The sequence below is a fragment of the Danio rerio genome, chromosome 1 (assembly GCF_052040795.2).
Source record: "Danio rerio strain M-AB ecotype USA chromosome 1, GRCz13ab, whole genome shotgun sequence".
In the NCBI taxonomy this organism is placed as follows: Eukaryota; Metazoa; Chordata; class Actinopteri; order Cypriniformes; family Danionidae; genus Danio; species Danio rerio.
This window is the reverse complement of record NC_141021.1, coordinates 23,615,777-23,634,128: the sequence shown is the minus strand read 5'-3', so window position 1 is coordinate 23,634,128 and position 18,352 is coordinate 23,615,777. Positions and strand designations below refer to the sequence as shown.

The following is an 18,352-nucleotide window of genomic DNA, read 5'->3' as shown; positions in this document are numbered from 1 at the left end:
ATTTCTTTATGGTAAACTGGGATTTTGAGACCTATTTCATCTTGGCATAGCAGTGCGGTTTTCCCTGCCCATTGATATTGATTGACAGTCACATATTAACATGTATTTTATATTCAGAATTTGTCTCGAATTGTCACAGTATAAAGGTTATGGTTCAGTTCACTCTCTCCCACGACAAATACACAATATGACAAAAGTCTTGTGGTTGATTCCCGTTGTAAGAGCAACAAATAATAAATTGACTTCTAGTTGATTTTTTTTAAAAAGTGGTTGAAGGCAAGATTCTAACAGAAATCAGTCAAGTTTGGTGAAGGAAAAAATCATGGTTTGGGGTTACATTCAGTATGGGGGTGTGTGAGAGATCTGCAGATTGAATGACAGCATCAACAGCCTGAGGTATCAAGACATTTGTGCTGCCCATTACATTACAAACCAAAAGGAGAGGGCAAATTTTTTCAGCAGGATAGCGCTCCTTCTCATACTTCAGCCTCCACATCAAAGTTCATGAAAGCAAAAAGGTCAAGGTGCTTCAGGATTGGCCAGCCCAATCATCAGACATGAACATTATTGAGCATGTCTGGGGTAAGATAATTCCAAAAATTATGTTTTGGAAGCTGTTTAAACGGAAATGTATAGTATGTCCGCAGTCATTTGGAGTGATATAAACACAATATATCTTTATTTTTACATTTCTTCATGATAAACTATGATTGACAGTCATGTATTAACATGTATTAGCGCATATTATAACAATTTATTAAGTTACTGTACAAAATACATTTGATTTAACATCCACAAACCAGGACTCCCATTGAATGACTGAAGTGTCCTCTTTTATAGTTGTGTACACTATGCAGCTGTGGTGACATGTACTGCATCTTGAGGTGCAGTTGGATGACAGAGTTGAAGCTATTTTAATAGTTATTTTTATTGCAGTTTCTGTGTAAATTCTTATGGACATGATAATATGCGCTAATACATGTTAATATGTGACTGTCAATCATAGTTTTCATTCAATAGGAGTCCTGGTTTGTGGATGTTAAATAAAATGTATTTTGTACAGTAACTTAATAAATTATTTATTTTGCCTGTTGTAAAAAAGACCAAATACAAGCCCTTTAAATCAACGTTGACTGGCCAGGAATAACTATTTAATACCAGTAATAACTGGTCATTTACACACAGTATTTCAAGATTTCTTGTAGATTACATTTTATTGCACTGTTTTAGACATAAGCAAAGAGATTTGATGCTAGGCAGCTGCCTGAGACTTTGTTCATGTTTCAGTGGGTTTCAGTTAGCCGTTGGTTTTATGAGTGCCATATATATGCAGGAAAATATGTTTGGAAAAGCTTAGCCGTAAAGGTCTAATCCGTAAAGACGCTAATGTACTGTATGCTCTCCTATGATTTAGTATGGGAATTTACCAAAGTGCTACTGTATACGTTTTTTAACTTTATTTATAGACATTTTTATGAAAAGATAACACCCAATAGTGTACATCATTATATATGTTAGCAAATTTATCTCAGTGTTATTACCTGATACCAACTAGAACATGCACCAAAACACAAGCAAACAATACAGCAATTAAACAGCACCATTAAAAAAAATCTCAGCCAGACTAAAAAAGTAAACAAAATAGAATGATATGCTAAAAAAAATTACAATAAATAAATAAATAAATAAATAAATGTTTCAGAGACATTATTAACTTATACATCTAAGGAATGGGCCCCATATTTTGTCAAACATCATCTGTTTGCCAAATCTAGAGAAACTTAACCTTACCAACTTAAGGGCAGAAACCATTTCAGCTAATCATTTTAAAAGCTTGGAGATGTTGGTATTTAGGCCAAGTTATAGCCTGGTTTGAACATCCAAACAATATTGATTTTACATCAAGTGCTAAAAGTTTTTACAGCAGGCTTCAACGATTGTCTTTACAAGTGTCATTGTCTAAGACTCAGTGGTCATGATTGTTTTTGTTGTTTGTTGTTGTTGTTGTTGTTGTTGTTTTTGGTGGTGGTGGTGGTGGTGGTGTTGTATCCCAGTATACCCAATGAATTGGGTGACCATTCGTTTTTTTAAGCTTCAAAACAACTAATTTCTGAATTTAAATTGTGTCTTCGTGAAATCAATTCTTGAAGATATTCAGGGCTATAGAGTAGAGAGTAGTGAGAATTAGATGTCCACATCAAAATGGCTTTCTGCTTCACAATTTGTTTAGGTAAAACATTTTAAAGGAATTACTTGAAGCTTATTCATATCATTCTCTTTCACTATGAATACTCCAAACATTGACAAAATATTTAAAATGTAACCGAAGAGCACAACCCAGCACAACACAGAAAGAGTCTGTGTATTGATGAAGGAGCTTAGCATGTATGCTCTAAAAACAGCTTGCTGAAAGTTCTAATAAGCAAATGATGTAGTTAAAATGATCATTTCAGTCAGCAATGTTAGTGATGAATGTCAAGCTGCAACAAAATAAAATTGAAACAAGGAGATGTGAGTTTTTTGATTCATTAATTCAGGTCAGAATTATCATATTTAATCATATTTAATTAAGTAACTGTTCACACCTGTTGATGTAAATGTAACAATTATAAACCTATTCTGCACAGAAAATTTGCAACAGGGTGGTAAATATTTAACATTTTATTATTAACTGCATTTTTTCATTAAAGACAATTATAAAATTAAGGAACAACATTTTTCATATAATTACCCCCCTTTGTTAATTGTGCTGTTTTGTCTCTGATTTATATTACAAAATAGCACGAACAATTCATAAAGTTTTTTTATTTTTATTTTTATTTTTATTTTTTGGTTTGTTTTAACTAGTTTATTGATCAACCTAATTATTTCCTGGGTTTTGTATCACCATAGTCCTTAAATGTATGTACATGCAATTTATGGGATTTCAGTTGAAAACATTTCCTCCTTATTTTGTTGAGGCTTGAACTTGTTCTTTTATAACGCTCTTCTTTATCCTGTCTGATGTTGACTGTAAGTCACAAGACCTCAGCTCATCCTTTAAAGACAATGCGTTTCCTTCACTTTCTTCTGGAGGGACTGAAAATGACAGGGACTTTATTTATTTATTTATTTATTTATTTATTTTCCTTTTCTGTGACAAAGGAAGAGACAGAGAATGAAGGGAAATAAAACAAGACAGGATGTAAGTGCAACATTTAAAAGTGACTGTGGAAGAAAAGAAAATAATATCAAACGAGAAACTGACATGCAATGGTAACAGATGTATATTTTGGGGTTCACCTACAGAATTTATTTTTCTCTCTTTTTTCCTGGACCTTAAATCAAAGTGGCTTAACAAAGGATATTGTATCAAAGTTCCAGCAGACAGACCAAGAATAGTAAATTAATAAATAACAAAAGAAGAGCAAAAGTGTTTAAAATATATATGAAAACATGACTTTTCATTGACATCTAGACCAAAAATAGCCATACATGGCATTCAGTGACCCTGAAACACTTTGAACAATTAAGGCATGTTTAAAAATCCTAAATGTAAAATAGAGATATCTGACCTGTGTTGTGCTTCCTTTTGGGTTTCATGTATTATCTTTACGTTTTAATAGTTCCATGCTCTTGTCTCTGTTCAGTTAACCAGTCTCTCGTACAGTATTTAAGTCACTCTGTTTTATAATCACTTAAAGTCTTTCATAGCTCTGTGTTATTGTGGATATGTATGTGCAGCATTTTGCTTTTAATTTAATCTCCTTCATATATATATATATATATATATATATATATATATATATATATATATATATATATATATATATATATATATATATATATATATATATATATATATATACGTAAATCTCAAATTATTTTTAAATATAGTATTTATAGTTTTTATTATCAAAATTTCAAGTCGTAGTCTGCTGACCAGGGGCATTGCTAGGGTTGAAAGGGATAAGGGGCTTATGCTTAGTTGAATGCAGTTGAATACACGACTGCGACAATAAATGTTTTATACAGTTGAAGTCAGAATTATTATCCCCCCTTTGTATTTTTTAAGTATTTGCCAAATGATGTTTAACAGATTCATACATTTTTCACAGTATGTCTGATAGCAGGGTGGCTAATAATTCTGACTTCAACTGTATGTGTTCTTCCAGCCATCTTGGGTATTTTCATAAGAATATCGATTTATAATCCGCTGCTAACTTACATAGCATGTTACAGTAGAATATAGCTATAACATATAATAAGCTAGATGCATGAACTCACTGTGATTTAACTATTACAGAAACAGATGTGACAGACTATATCATATCTATAGAAATATGTCTAGATATCTATATCATATCTAGATAAAGATGTCTATATGTCTAGAAAGCTAGTACAATTGACATTTTTCTGACAAATTTGCATGTATTTACATTGATATGATGCACATTTTACTGATTACAGTTATTTTATTTCACCAAAACTACACACATTTTATACTGTTAAAGCAAATATTAAGCTTCATCAGTATTGAGAACTATTCAGTTTTGCGAAAGAGTCGTATTATTACCTCATCAGCTTCAGCTTCTCAAAATAATGAATGAAGTGCAGTGGAGGAATTATTTTAAACCATGTGACAACAGTGTTACTCCCACCTGCTGGTAGAAACAGGTACTGCTGAACAGCTGACACTAACGCCCTATTCACACAGGGCTTCAGCGTCAACGCTTGACTGAAGGCGTGCCTGAAGTTGAGGCTAACGTGATCGTCATTGCAGCGTCAGCCAATGAAATTCAGTCAGCAATAGGCCACTGTCTAGCTGCCATATTTGCATTCAGCGATCTGATTGGCTGACGCTTCCATCGGCGCTTGAAAAGTTGAGCTAGTCCCAACTTCTGCCGCGAGCAACGCCTCTGAAGCGGCGCCGACGGATCCACAATGCTGTTCGGCAACGCTTGACGTCACCCATTCAAAGTGAATGGGAAGCATTGACGCTGACGCCTCGTGTGAATGGGGCGTAACCCGAACTAACTACCCGACACAAACTCTGCGTTAAGTGGAATGCACGTGATGTATGTGGTAATTTTCAGTACTTAAATAACAAAATAAATGTTATATAACATATTTTTATTTAAGTGCAACATATTCCAAAAGATCAGGGGCTTTTGACAATACATTAGGGGCTTAATTCCCCAACCCCCCCCCCTCCCCCTCGCAACGCCACTGCTGCTGACCTTTCAAAGTGAAGTTTATTTATAAACTAATTTCGAGAGGATCACATGCTTATGATTTATCACAGCCCGTCTCACATTAACTAATCATGATCTTCCAATCATATGATTCCTAAATTACTATAAATGACCACAGTCTTCGGTCCACATTATTCTTTGTTTAGAAGAAACCCCCATTCCTCCCCATCCTCCTTTACCATAGATCGGGCGGCACGGCGGCCCAGTAGTTAGCACTGTTAGCCCCACAGCAAGAACACTGTTGGCCCTGGTCCCTGCCAGGCTGTTGGGTGTTTCTGTGAGGAGTTTGTATATTGTACATGTCCGCGTGGGTTTCCCCCGGGTTCTCCGGTTTCCTTCCACCATCCAAAGGCACTTGTCTAGCTCCCTCCTTTCCAAGTGTTCCCTTAGCTTTTGAGGTGGTCTGTGTTTTGTCTGACTATTCTATTCTTCGCCTTTGCCTTGCAGATATTTTTCTTTCTCTAGCACATCTTTCCTGAACAAGAACTGTTTCTGTGGCCTACCCATTACCTTACTATAGTACTGAGTGTGGAGATTGTAAACTTTTGTGATTTTTGTATTCTTTGTGGTTTTGCATCTTTCTCCTAATTCATATTGATCGATTATCCTATATTTTAGGTCATTAGGAAGTTCTTTTGAGGTTCCCATGTTGCTACTTTCAGATTCACAATAAGGAGAAGCCCAACTAGCAATCAGCTATCTTAAATACCCTTTTCATGATTGGTAGCACCTGTGTTAGGATTGTTCACTCAAATCAGTTTTGTGTTGAAATCAATCAGCATTAAGTGATCTGGAGAAATCCACAAAAATAAAGGGTGCCCAAACTTTTGCAGAGCCTATTTTTTTAGATTCAATTTAATTTCACACATCTCAACACTGCTACACTATGTATTTCTGTCTGAAAAAAAGGACGTTCTCTAGCTTTCTCTAAAAACAAAATGGCATATTACTGTGATCTCTTATAAAGTGCACATTGATATGCAGCCACAGACCGGTGGCCAAACTTTTGCATAAAACTGTCATTTTTTATATTTTAAATGTAAATCTTAAAAATGAAAACTTTGTAATGTTTCGTCAAACAAGATTTTCAAACTTGTTAAACAAATATTATATGTCTTAATAAAAGCCCTTTAAAAAACAGTGTAAGTACTTTATACTTCAATTAATATTAAATTAATAAACTATTAATTTTCTTTTTGGCTTATTCCCTTTATTAATCTGAGGTCACCACGGTGGAATGAACCGCCAACTTATCCAGCATATGTTCTACGCAGATTATGCCCTTCCAGCTGCAACCCATCACTGGGAAACACCCATACATGCTCAATCACACACATACACTACGGCCAATTTAGCTTTTCCAGTTCACCTACAGCGCATGTCTTTGGACTGTGGGGGAAACCGGAGCACCCATAGGAAACCCACGCATCCGCGGGGAAAACATGAAAACTCCACACAGAAAAAAGCTATCTGATCCAGCCAAGGCTCGAACCAGTAACCTTCTTGCTGTGAGGCGATCGGGATACCCACTGCGCCACCGCATCGCCCTAATTAATTATTTATTATTATTTAAAATGTTTAGGTTTAGTTTAACTGTTTAAATATTATCATTCGTTCATTAATTAATTAATTTTCTTTTCAGCTTAGTCACTTTATTAATCTGGGGTCGCCACAGCTAATTGTACCACCAACTTATCCAGCATATGTTCTACGCAGAGTATGCCCTTCCAGCCAATAGTATCTGGATGCAGCCTTTATGATGCAAGCTAAGATTGCATCACTCAGCGATGCAATCTAAGACACAATGCACTCAATGGAGTGCGTGACCTCACTGTGATGGGTAGGGTTAGGGGCAGGGTTAAGTGAGTGCATTAAAAAGCATTGGATGCAGCTCAGATTGCACTGCCCCAGGTCTACATCCAGACCCCTCTCCTTCCAGCTACAACACATCTCTGGGAAACATCTATACACACTAATTCACTACGGACAATTCACCCTACACAATTCATCTGCACCACATTTCTTTGGACTGTGGGAAAAACCGGAGCACCCGGAGGAAGCCCAAGCTATGCAGGGAGAACATGCAAACTCCACACAGAAATCCCGACTGACCCAGCCAAGGCTCGAACCAGCTACTGTCATGATTGCCAGTGACCACCTGAGGGCGCTGTAGTTCAACGGACACTGAGTATGAACTACAGCGCCCAAAAACTACATTTCCATACATTCTTTCACGCACACACCCGGTCTGTCATCTACACTGATTTGCAATCACAGCTGTCTCTGTTTCCCCGTTGATTACCTGGACTATATTCAACCATTCCACCTCTGTTTGTTAGTTGGTCGTTGTCGTTCCTGTTGGTATGTTTCCTGGTTCCAGATTATATCCTGTTCTTGTGCTAAAGTCTAGTTCTAGTTTAGTCTGTTTGAGTTCCTAGTTTGTTTGTTTATTCCTAGTTTGTTTGTTTATTTTGTTACTTTGTTACTTTGATTTTTGGATTTTTGTCACTGTTGCTGCACTCACACATTAAAACATTTGCACTTGGATTCTTCACCCGTTTTTGTTCCTGTTTTGGTCACCCTAACGTGACAGCTACCTTCTTGCTGTGAGGTGACAGCACTACCTGCGCCACTGTGTCACCCAATATTATCATTAATACTTAAAAACATTTTATAAAGTTTTATATAAATACAAAAGACTTTTGATGCAAAAACCTTTAATCAGTGTGAATTTTTCTTCTAAAATAAGCCTGTGAATAAGTTGTATACAATTTATTGCAGCTGTTACAAATCAAGTTACTCTGTCAGGCAATCCAATTAATTAATCTTGGTTTGATGGTTGTCAGGATATTGGTATATACTTGCCTGAATGCACTCAGTAAAGTACTGCCACCAGTAAAGTTTGGTGGAGGTGGGATTATGGTGTGGGTTTGTTTTTGAAGGTTGGGCCTTATTTATTTTTTTGGAAAAGCATATAATGTATATGCATATTTTTATTCAGTTAGTTGTATGCATGTACATTTTCTTTAGATTTTATCATTTAAATTTTTTTTTTATATATACCTCCTAGTGCTCCTTTGCCATCACCTGGGAATCCCAGAACCATAGTTGTTTATTCAGTTTTATTAAAATAACTCCCTCTGTTCATAGCTGTATAAAGTCCTAGAAGGAGAATGGTAAATGTGCCCCACACTGCAATTTCCAAAAGAGACATCTTTGTACATTAATCAGGAAGCTCATTGACAGAGAGACTATACAAATAGAAAGCTAAGATGGGTTTCTTTCAGCATGAGTAGCCATAGATGCCTTGAAAGAGTTAAACTGAATTTAAGATCAACTGCAATAGAACTGTTTATGTCAACTCTAGTTATTAGTTTCATTGTTTCACCTCTGAATGCAGTATGGTATACTAGACTCATGATTACAAAATAAAATGTTGTTTAAAGCTAAAGACATAACATAATTAGCAATGCTGAAAATGAGAATGTGTTACTTTTTAGGATAGATTTGTAAAAATTCAGTCAAAAAGTTTAGCTCACCTGTGAAGTTTTAATTCTTTTTTAATATTTTCCATATTTTGTTTAACATAGGACAGATTAATTAAAAAAAAATAATAATAATAATAATAATTTTTAAATATATATTTTTTATTTATTTATTTTGCAAGATAGTTTTCAGTTTAAGGTGCCATTTAAATACTTAACTTGGTCAATTAGTTGGGCAGGTTTGGTTAATCATTTTCACAATCCATTTTCACAATATTTCTTATAATATTTTGTTCTTCAGCAGAATGTCTTGTTTGTTTTAGTTTGGCTGAAATAAAAGCAATTTATTGAAACATACTAATCACCCAGACTTATGAATGGTTATTATTATGTAATAGTTATGTATGATCCACACTGTTAAGAATATCCAGTAGGTTCTTCATTGTCATGGTCTCAGTTTGCGCATGTAACCACGGTGAACTGTGTGGGAATGAGAAACTGTGCCAGAAAAAAATGACACTTTGGGAATTCCTCTGCTTATTTGCTTAGTTAATCAGTCCAATCCCCCCTGATAGTCTTTCTGTGGGGCCAAAAAATGTGTCGGCCTTTAAAATGGTCTTAACTTATCTCTTATTAGCAGCTCCCCTGGCTCCTGATATTGTATATAAAAGCAAGTCATTCAAAGGTCGGTCTTTGAGGAGAGTTTAGCTCTGACTTGTTTCAACGCACCTGCCAGGAAGTTTCTAGTACATCTAGTAAGAGCTTGGTTAGCTGGTTCAGGTGTGTTTGATTAGGGTTGGAGCTAAAGTCTTCAGGATACTGGCCCTCCAGGACCAGGTTTGGACACCCCTGCTTTAGGGGAAAGTAAACTATTGTTGCGAACAAGAATATCCACTCACCTTACTGACAAATGCCTTTATTTACCAAGCTGAGTTATTAAAAAATTGATTCAACTAAAATATTGATTCAACTCGACAAAACAGACAGAGATACATTTTCGTGTTGTATTTTGAAACTATAATAAATATAAAAACAGGCAGAAAATAATATTAACCTCTCCATAAGCATATGCATTTTTGAAATTTATTTTGGTGTTCTTTCAATCCAGAAAAATGACAATAAGACCTTAGTGATATGACAAAATGCTTAATTGTGGATTAAACACATTCTTTGCACTCTACACATGTTTGTTGCCTCATTACAAAAATATACGGCTAATTTCACAATATGAATGAATAATTAATAAAAACGAATACATTTAAACAGAAGCTGTGGCTCCTTAGGGTTGCCCTGAATAAATTTATGATCTGTATTTTTACATTTTGCGTTCTGATGCACATAAATAAACTATGCAAATAATGCATAAAAAATAAACTGCTGTGTCTACCGTTTTCAAAATGAGAGTCTCACATACTGTACATAGTTGGTTTAAAATAAACTTAGATAAATGTGATAATTGGAAAAAATATATTATAACTGTTGTAATCTCAAACATTGTGGACAATCAAACACCCTGTGACATGGATATTTTTACAAATTTATTAATGTTCAATTAGTTTCTAGAAAGCTTTGAGGTTACTGGTGTGCAGAAGTGTTTAGTGTTCATTCTTTGGATGCTGACATGTTTATTGACAACAACATGTGTTGCTTCAGTCAATGAGCAACAACTGTGCTAATGGTAGTTCTGACATCTCTGATGTTTCTCTTTTCTTACCCAGTCCAAGTTACATATACTGTAAAAGCATCATTACAGCAGTTTGAACTGGAATAGTTGAAAGGATATTCTTGTTGTTTAAATTATTCTCAAGATATTTTAAATGTAATTTGGTTTCATTAATTGGAAATGTATTCACTCTTTGGTTGCATTTGTCTACAGTAAAATAAATCCATCTTTTAAATGTGTAAATAATTTGTCATAATTATATTAAGTTACACCAATGTTTTAGTAACTCTACCAAAAGAATTACATTGTTTAAGTACAACATATTAATTCTACAGTACTTTAATGTAAACAAGACTCTACAAAGTCACTTAAAAAGAGTTCCTCTTGAAATATCTATATCATGTGTTTTTTTTTCTTTGTTGCCCTTTTATTTAGACTTGTGTGAAATTGATTATCTCTGTTCAGTCAGTTGCTAACTGAACTACAGTATATCAGAAGCCAGAAATAAAACTATTTAGTGGTAAATTGATAACACTGTTGATCTTTCTTGGTCAAAAAGAAATGAAATGTGGTGAAATCTGAGCTGACATTTTTATGAATGACCCAAATGTCTTTGATCATTTAAAGCTGAAGGTTCTTGAGCTCATAAAAACACACGCAGACTCTGAAATAGATCGATGCAAGCAGAAGCTTTAAAGCCCAAGAGGTTTACCATGAGATCTGTATTGTAATGGTGATTGTCATATTGTGAAACTGCTTTAAGGTTACATTGCTCCTATTCATTGGGTGTCATAGCTGGGCTTATCTCAACTGCTCCAAAAGGCAAAGCCAGCACGTATTTGTGTGAGAACGAGAGATATAAAAAGAGCGAATGGTACACACAAAAAAAAGAATAAAAGTCTTTGTTCATAGAAAGGGTTGGGATTATAAAACTGAAAGGAGATTTGTCCAATTTGAAGTAATCCTTCATTTTGTCCTCATTTGATACTGAATCTATTTTATCTCTTCTCTTTCTCTGCCATAGGATGAAAAAAATCAGGTATTAATAACCAACGCCTGGCTACAGCTGGTGAGTTTCTATTTATACTTGTATAATGTACATGTATGTGCAGGCCTATTGTATGTAAATCCGTTTATATGGTCACTTGACTGTCATTTACTGTCATTTTGTTAAGAATGTTATGTTAGTTCATGCAGATTACATAATTCACTGTAGTTCCCAGCTAAAATCAACAATGATGGCAGTGAAACAGAAGCATTATTTATTCCTTTTCAGACTAATTAAATTTATAGAGGCATTTTATCAATTAATAAATAAATAAATAATTATTTATGCACAGCTAGCATTCTGTAACCACGACTGGGGTAGAGTGACAGGAGACCACAGGAGGTAAGATCCACTATGCAATTTATTCAAACGTCAGGCAAGGAATGGTCATCAGGTGCAAACAGGTATATACAGACAGTCCAGAATCATAAATGTAAAACAGGCTAAAGGTCGAAAGGCAGGCGGCTAAACAGGAAAACAAGGGTACAAGGCTAGGATCGAAACAAGGAGAAACAAGACAGGGAAACGCGTTGTAATGTTACTAGGAAAACAAGACTCGGCAAACTGGTAGCGTGAGAGAGTGGCTTATGAATGGGATGTAATCAGTCTGTGAACAAGGCTCAGCTGGTGATCCAATCAGGAAACATGAGAGAGCAGGCGTGCGTGTTTGGGAGCAGTGCATGTATGAAAATGTAGTCCTGGGAAATGCGGAAATGTAGTTCTGAGTTCGTGTGAGAACCAGCAATCCTCTGGGGAGCGATCGCTGGTTGTGACATAGCCCCCCCTCTAGGAGTGGATTCCAGACACTCCACTACTGTTCAGGTGGGAGGCGGAGCGGAACAGGGGGAGGGATAGAGGGCCAGGACCATGCAGCTGGGGCGTACCTGGGGCGTGGAGCTGCGGAGGGCCTGGAGACTGGAGCTGCGGAAAACCCGGAGAGTGGAGCTGCAGTGGTCCTGGATCGCGTGGCAGCGAAGGACTTGGAGTATGGCAAGGAGCCGGCAGGGCTGGAGGCCCGCAGGGAGCCCGCAGGGCGAGGAGCCTGGATGACGCCGGCTGGGTGAGCTGTCTGGATGGCGCCGACAGGGCGAGGAGCTGTGGCCGTTCGGGAAGCTCAGACAGCGGCGGACACTCGGGAAGCTCAGGCGGCGACCACTCGGGAAGCTCAGGTGGCGGCTGCCACTCGTGAAGCTCAGGTGACGGCGGCGACCACTCGGGAAGCTCAGGCGGTGGCGGCGACTCCTCGGGAAGCTCAGGCGGCGGTGGCGCTGGCTGAGGCGCTGGTTGCGGCGTCGGCTCTGGCGCTGGCTGCTGCTTCGGCTCTGGCTGAGGAGTTGGCTGCGGCGTCGGCTCTGGCTGCGGCGTCGGTTCTGGCTGAGACGCTGGCTGCGAGGTCGGCTCTGGCTGAGGTGTTGGCTGCGACGTCGGCTCTGGCTGAGGTGTTGGCTGCGACGTCTGCTCTGACTGAGGCACTGGCTGCGACGTCGGCTCTGACTGAGGTGCTGGCTGTGACGTCGGCTCTGGCTGAGGCGCTGGCAGCGACGTCGGCTCTTGCAGCGGCGGTGGCAGCTCTGGCGGTGGCAGTGACTCTGGCAGCTCTAGAGGATCTGGCAGTACTGGACGGTCTGGCAGCTCTGGAGGATCTGGCAGCACTGGCGGGTCTGGCAGCTCTGGAGGATCTGGCAGCATTGGAGGGAATGGCAGCTCTGGAGATGGCCTTTCAGGAGCAAGAACAGACTTGGGACTGGAAGCCATCTTGTGAGCTGGCTGTGGAGAGCGGGTCGCAAGCCCCGTTGCCAGCGGGTCTTGCTCTCTATAGCCCCCCCCCCAAAAGATTATTTGGACTTTCGTCCACCCCTCCTATGGTGAAGGAGGATCCACTCATTTGAAGTGCCAAATCGATAAATTGTGCTAGTGTCCAGTGGGGATTGTGCTGTGGCATCATGGAATACAATGGCTCAGAAAGTCCTCCATGAAAAAATATTCTGAGACATACCTCATCCAGGGTGGTACGGTGGGCCAGATTAATAAAGTCCTCCACATAATCTTCAATTGGCCTGGCATCCTGACGGAGGCGCATGAATTGAATACCTGCTGGATCCATGTCTTGGCCGAGTCTTCTGTAACCACGACTGGGGTGGAGTGACAGGAGACCACAGGAGGTAAGATCCACTATGCAGTTTATTCAAACGTCAGGCAAGCAATGGTCATCAGGTGCAAACAGGTATATACAGGCAGTCCAGAATCATAAACGTAAAACAGGCTAAAGGTCAAAAGGCAGGCGGCTAAACAGGAAAACAAGGGTACAAGGCTCGAAACAAGGAGAAACAAGACAGGGAAACGCGTTGTAATGTTACTAGGAAAACAAGACTTGGCAAACTGGTAGCGTGAGAGAGTGGCTTATGAATGGGATGTAATCAGTCTGTGAACAAGGCTCAGCTGGTGATGCAATCAGGAAACATGAGAGAGCAGGCGTGCGTGTTTGAGAGCAGTGCATGTATGAAAATGTAGTCCTGGGAAATGCGGAAATGTAGTTCTGAGTTCGTGTGAGAACCAGCGATCCTCTGGGGAGCGATCGCTGGTTGTGACACATACTAGCGCCATATGACATCAAAACCATGTTTTCTGAGAAGGTCGGTAGAGTTTGTGACAATAATGGTTAAGTTTATCGGGATGATTAGGAAGTTTTACTTGACATTTGAATAGATTGTTGTTTAACATTTGCATTGAACAGTTTTACACTATAGTTACAGTACATACATCACATTCTTTTATTGAATCCCCTTACTGGAACTGTATGATTTTAAGCACCTTTAATGTACATTACTGAGTGGTGATTTTAAGGATTAAGACTGGATGCAGGGTGTTGTTGTTTTTAAGCATTATGTGAGGCTTAGTGCTCAAATTAGAATTTTTTTCTCAGATCTGATTTTTAGTTTTTTGTATTTTATTTTTTGGCATTGCTGTTTAGAACAACTACACTGTAAACCCAGCTGTTATCATTACTAAAGATATTAAGTCAATATAACTTGACATTACTTAAAATACCAAGTTTTGGTATCAAAACTTCTAGAGGTATGTTTAACTTTTAATCAATGTTTTATTTTTTCTTAACTTAACATTTTCATTTTTTTTAAACAATTCACCATCACATCTGTTTTAAATGATTGCTTGCGCTTAAAATTCTGCCTTGCCAACTGTGCTGATTGATCGATATATGTTATATGACACAAGGTGGTCATTTTGCTTGTGATACTGAATTTTGCTGAAGCACAGCAAAACAGAGGCGCTACCTGAACCCGTCTGATAAAAAAAGAACAGTTCAATTAGTAAGTAGATATTTGCTTATGTACATTTTTCTTAATTGATATACATGCAGGGTTGACACAGTGGTGCAGTGTGAGCACTGTCGCCTCACAGCAACAAGGTCGCTGGCTTAACTCCCAGCTTGGTCAGTTGTCATTTCTGTGTGGAGTTTGCATGTTCTCCTTGTGTTGGCGTGGGGTTTGTTGATTTCCCATTAATCACTTTCCACAAATCATTTGAGTAGTCTCAACTTATTAGGGTTTAGAGTGCATACACAGAATAAACTTTCTTCTTATGTAAACTATTTGTATACGGATGTGAATAAAGCATGTTGGTAATTTATTTATTTTTAATTTTTTTAATATCATTGCAGTGTCTGCAAACACAAGTCATTTATGTTACGACTGTAAATTGTTAAATTTACAACTTTAAACTGTTGTTTTGCTATAATGTGTATTTTAATGGGTGAAACCTAAAATAAGTGTTATGCAATTGAAAAGACTGTTAAGTTGTGATCTATGACAAGCTATATTTTCTATGGCTCAGTGTCAGCCCTCTTGGGAAAGCAGCTTTGAATTTAGGAGCTGATCGTGTGGTGCACTGAACATTTTAATCACACCACTGTGTACTTTCATTTGTCTAGACTTCTGCAATTCAATTTATGCAAGTACTGGTCAATCCTATTTAAATCACTTACAAGTAATAATAAATTCAGCTGCTAGAATTCTTTCTGTAGGCCAGTGGGATATGTTAAAAGGGCTACTTCTATGTCTATATGGATGCAAAAAATGGAAGAAAAGCTAGTGGAAATTTGGCAGGAGCACCTTTGTCTGTTTGACGTGTCATCTTAGCAATACCACAACTGTGTTGATAAAAATAAAAGTTGAAATTGCTTGTTCCCTTCAGAACTTCATTACTGGCACATGAACTTGAGCACAATTTGACCATATTTGCCTGCAATGTGAACGTATTCAACTGCTCGGGTCATTTAAATTGTAGACCATGCTAATACTTATTCAAACAGATAAACATTAAACTCCCCACAATCCACACCCTTGCACATAGTTCATTTAAAATACCATGGGAAATTGTGATGTACATTTGGAGTCTGATCAGTCTAAAAAAAATACATTTCCAAAATGAATTGTAAGCACACAATGCATTAATTTACAAGTAAAAATCATAAATATTTTGACCAAATAAATTACATTTTGTGTATTTTTAAATCATGTTTTGAATTTACGAACTGGATTTGTATATTTATAAATTGTACTTTGAACTTCGAAATTAGATTTGTGTATTTTTGAATCCTGTTTTCAACCTACAAATTACAGTTGTGTATTTATGAATCATATTTTGAATTTACGAATTGGATCTTTGTTTTTATAAATTGTATTTTTAATTTACGAATTCAATTTACATATTTTTAAATCGTGTTTCGAACTTACGAATTAGATTTTCATATTTATAAATCTTTCGAATTTACGAATTGAATTAACATATTTTTAAATCATGTTTTGAATTTAAAAAAATTAATTTGCATTCTTTTAACTCCTGTTTTGAATTTACAGTTTGAATTTGCATATTTTGGAATTGTGTTTTAAGCCTATGAGTTAGATTTGTGTATATGATTCGTATTTTGAACTTATGAATCGAATTTGCATATTTATGAATCGTGTTTTGAATTAAGAAATTGAATTTGCATATTTTTAAATTATGTTTTGAACCTATGAGTTAGATTTGTGTAGTTATGAATCATAATTTGAATATACAAATTGAATTTGCGTATTTAATTATCGTGTTTTAAATTTATAAATTTAATTTGTGCATTTTTGAATTATGTTTTGAACCTATGAGTTAGATTTGTGTAGTTATGAATCATAATTTGAATATACAAATTGAATTTGCGTATTTAATTATCGTGTTTTGAATTTATAAATTTAATTTGTGTATTTCTGAATTATGTTTTGAACCTATGAGTTAGATTTGTGTATTTATGAATCATATTTTGAATTAGCGAATTGGATTTGTATATTTGTGAACCGGGTTTTTAATTGTGTCGTAGATTTATGAATTTTATTTTGAAAATGTATCATTCTTGAGACTGATCTGACTTCATATGTATATTCTTGGAAAAATAAATAAATACTAGAATCAAGGAGTTTGAAGGAATCCAGTAACTGATATAGATATATGCTTCATTTAGAATATCCTTTGTACTTTGTAACTGCAGATCTTTTTTCGTACTCAAGTAGGCTGAAGTATTAAAAAGTATAATAGTGACCCCCTTTAACTGATATGCAGGTCCATTTCCATGCATTTCTCTCTTTTTAATCTCCCCACACCCCTACTACCTTTTTGCAAGTCTAAAAGCAATTTGGCTTGTTTAAGCATGACAGTCCCAGTGCTCCTGTCTTGCTCGGTTACGCTGCTCAGTGGCACGTCTACCTCAAATGCTCATTGTTTAGACATCACCCTGGAAAGCAAAAACAACAGCAGAATTATTTGAAATTTAAATGGCCTGTTGCAGTCGCACAGCTCGCAGGTGACGCTAACAATAGTTTCAGATCTCAGAGAGACAAGATAACGACATTTCAATGGTTTCTCAGTTTAATGTCACGCCCCATGGTCACATCAGGCAGATTTACAACTTAAAATAACAGCTTGTAGTGGAGCGGGAGCAGCTCCAAGTCTGAGAGCTTGACTTATAATGGGATTTCTGACTTGATAACTTACATTGAGCTGTTTGCATTAAGGAACGTTTCGTTCAAGGGTGCCATTCTCTGGTGCAACTCTTCAGGCTACACTCTTTATATTCTGTCTCATCTTAAACGATAAAATGGTGTTCTCAGCGAAACAGTATTATATTGCAGAATTTGAATTAACATCATAAAAAGCATATGAATATAGCCATGAGGTTGCTAAATTGTTTTCAGTGCCCAAGTGCTTTAAGATGAGCCGTGGCATCATAGTCCAGTTCTGCATTCAAAACTCATCTCGCTATTATATACAGTATGTGATTGAAAGCTTCCATGCTGAGAAGCATTACAAAGCTAATTGCTAAAATGCGGAGGCCCACTAAAGGTGCAAAACATAAGCACATTAAATATATTTGGTAATCAGCTTAAAAGCAGGCAAGTGTGAAATTTCATAAAAAGGCATGTTTGTAAATGTGTGTACATTCAATAAATGCACCAACCGGCTGGTGCCAACAGTGAGCTTCAGCTGTTAAAAGGTGTGTCTATCTGTCTAAAACATTCCTCGGCTTTAATTCACCTTTATTGACCTCATCAGCCATAATGCATGAGTTTAGCCAACTGAGCACTTAACCATGAAATTAAGCTGGATAAGAAATTTTCCACAATGGGACTTCTGTAATTTTGAACTCAACATTGAGACCGGTCTGGAAACTGATCTTACACAGATGATGACCCACAGATTCACTTCTGTTACTCTTTGACATTGTAATGTATTGTAAAGTGTTAAAAGAGTTCTGTTATGCTTTTTTCAAAGTTTGGCGATAATCTTTCAACTTTGGTGCATAAAAAATCTGGAAGGCTACAAAGCTTAAAGTTCACATCATTTCCTGTTTTTAATTTTAGATATTTTGTTCTTT

The 18,352-nt window shown here is 36.9% G+C and overlaps 1 protein-coding gene and 1 long non-coding RNA gene across 2 annotated transcripts in view; one reads left to right on the top strand and one right to left on the bottom strand.

Moving 5' to 3' along the window:
* chrna8 (cholinergic receptor, nicotinic, alpha 8) overlaps positions 1–18,352 on the top strand; it is a 130,269-nt gene that overhangs the window by 57,917 nt on the left and 54,000 nt on the right. Inside the window, exon 3 of the mRNA XM_087237126.1 lies at positions 11,407–11,451. Coding sequence (XP_087093252.1) covers positions 11,407–11,451 — 45 coding nt within the window. The remainder of the gene's footprint in view (positions 1–11,406; positions 11,452–18,352) is intronic.
* Positions 2,099–8,836, bottom strand: LOC147846814 (uncharacterized). The gene is made up of 3 exons (XR_015476573.1): positions 8,370–8,836; positions 5,984–7,858; positions 2,099–3,621 (listed from the first exon to the last, which is right to left on the bottom strand). It is a non-coding gene; the product is annotated as an uncharacterized LOC147846814 (long non-coding RNA).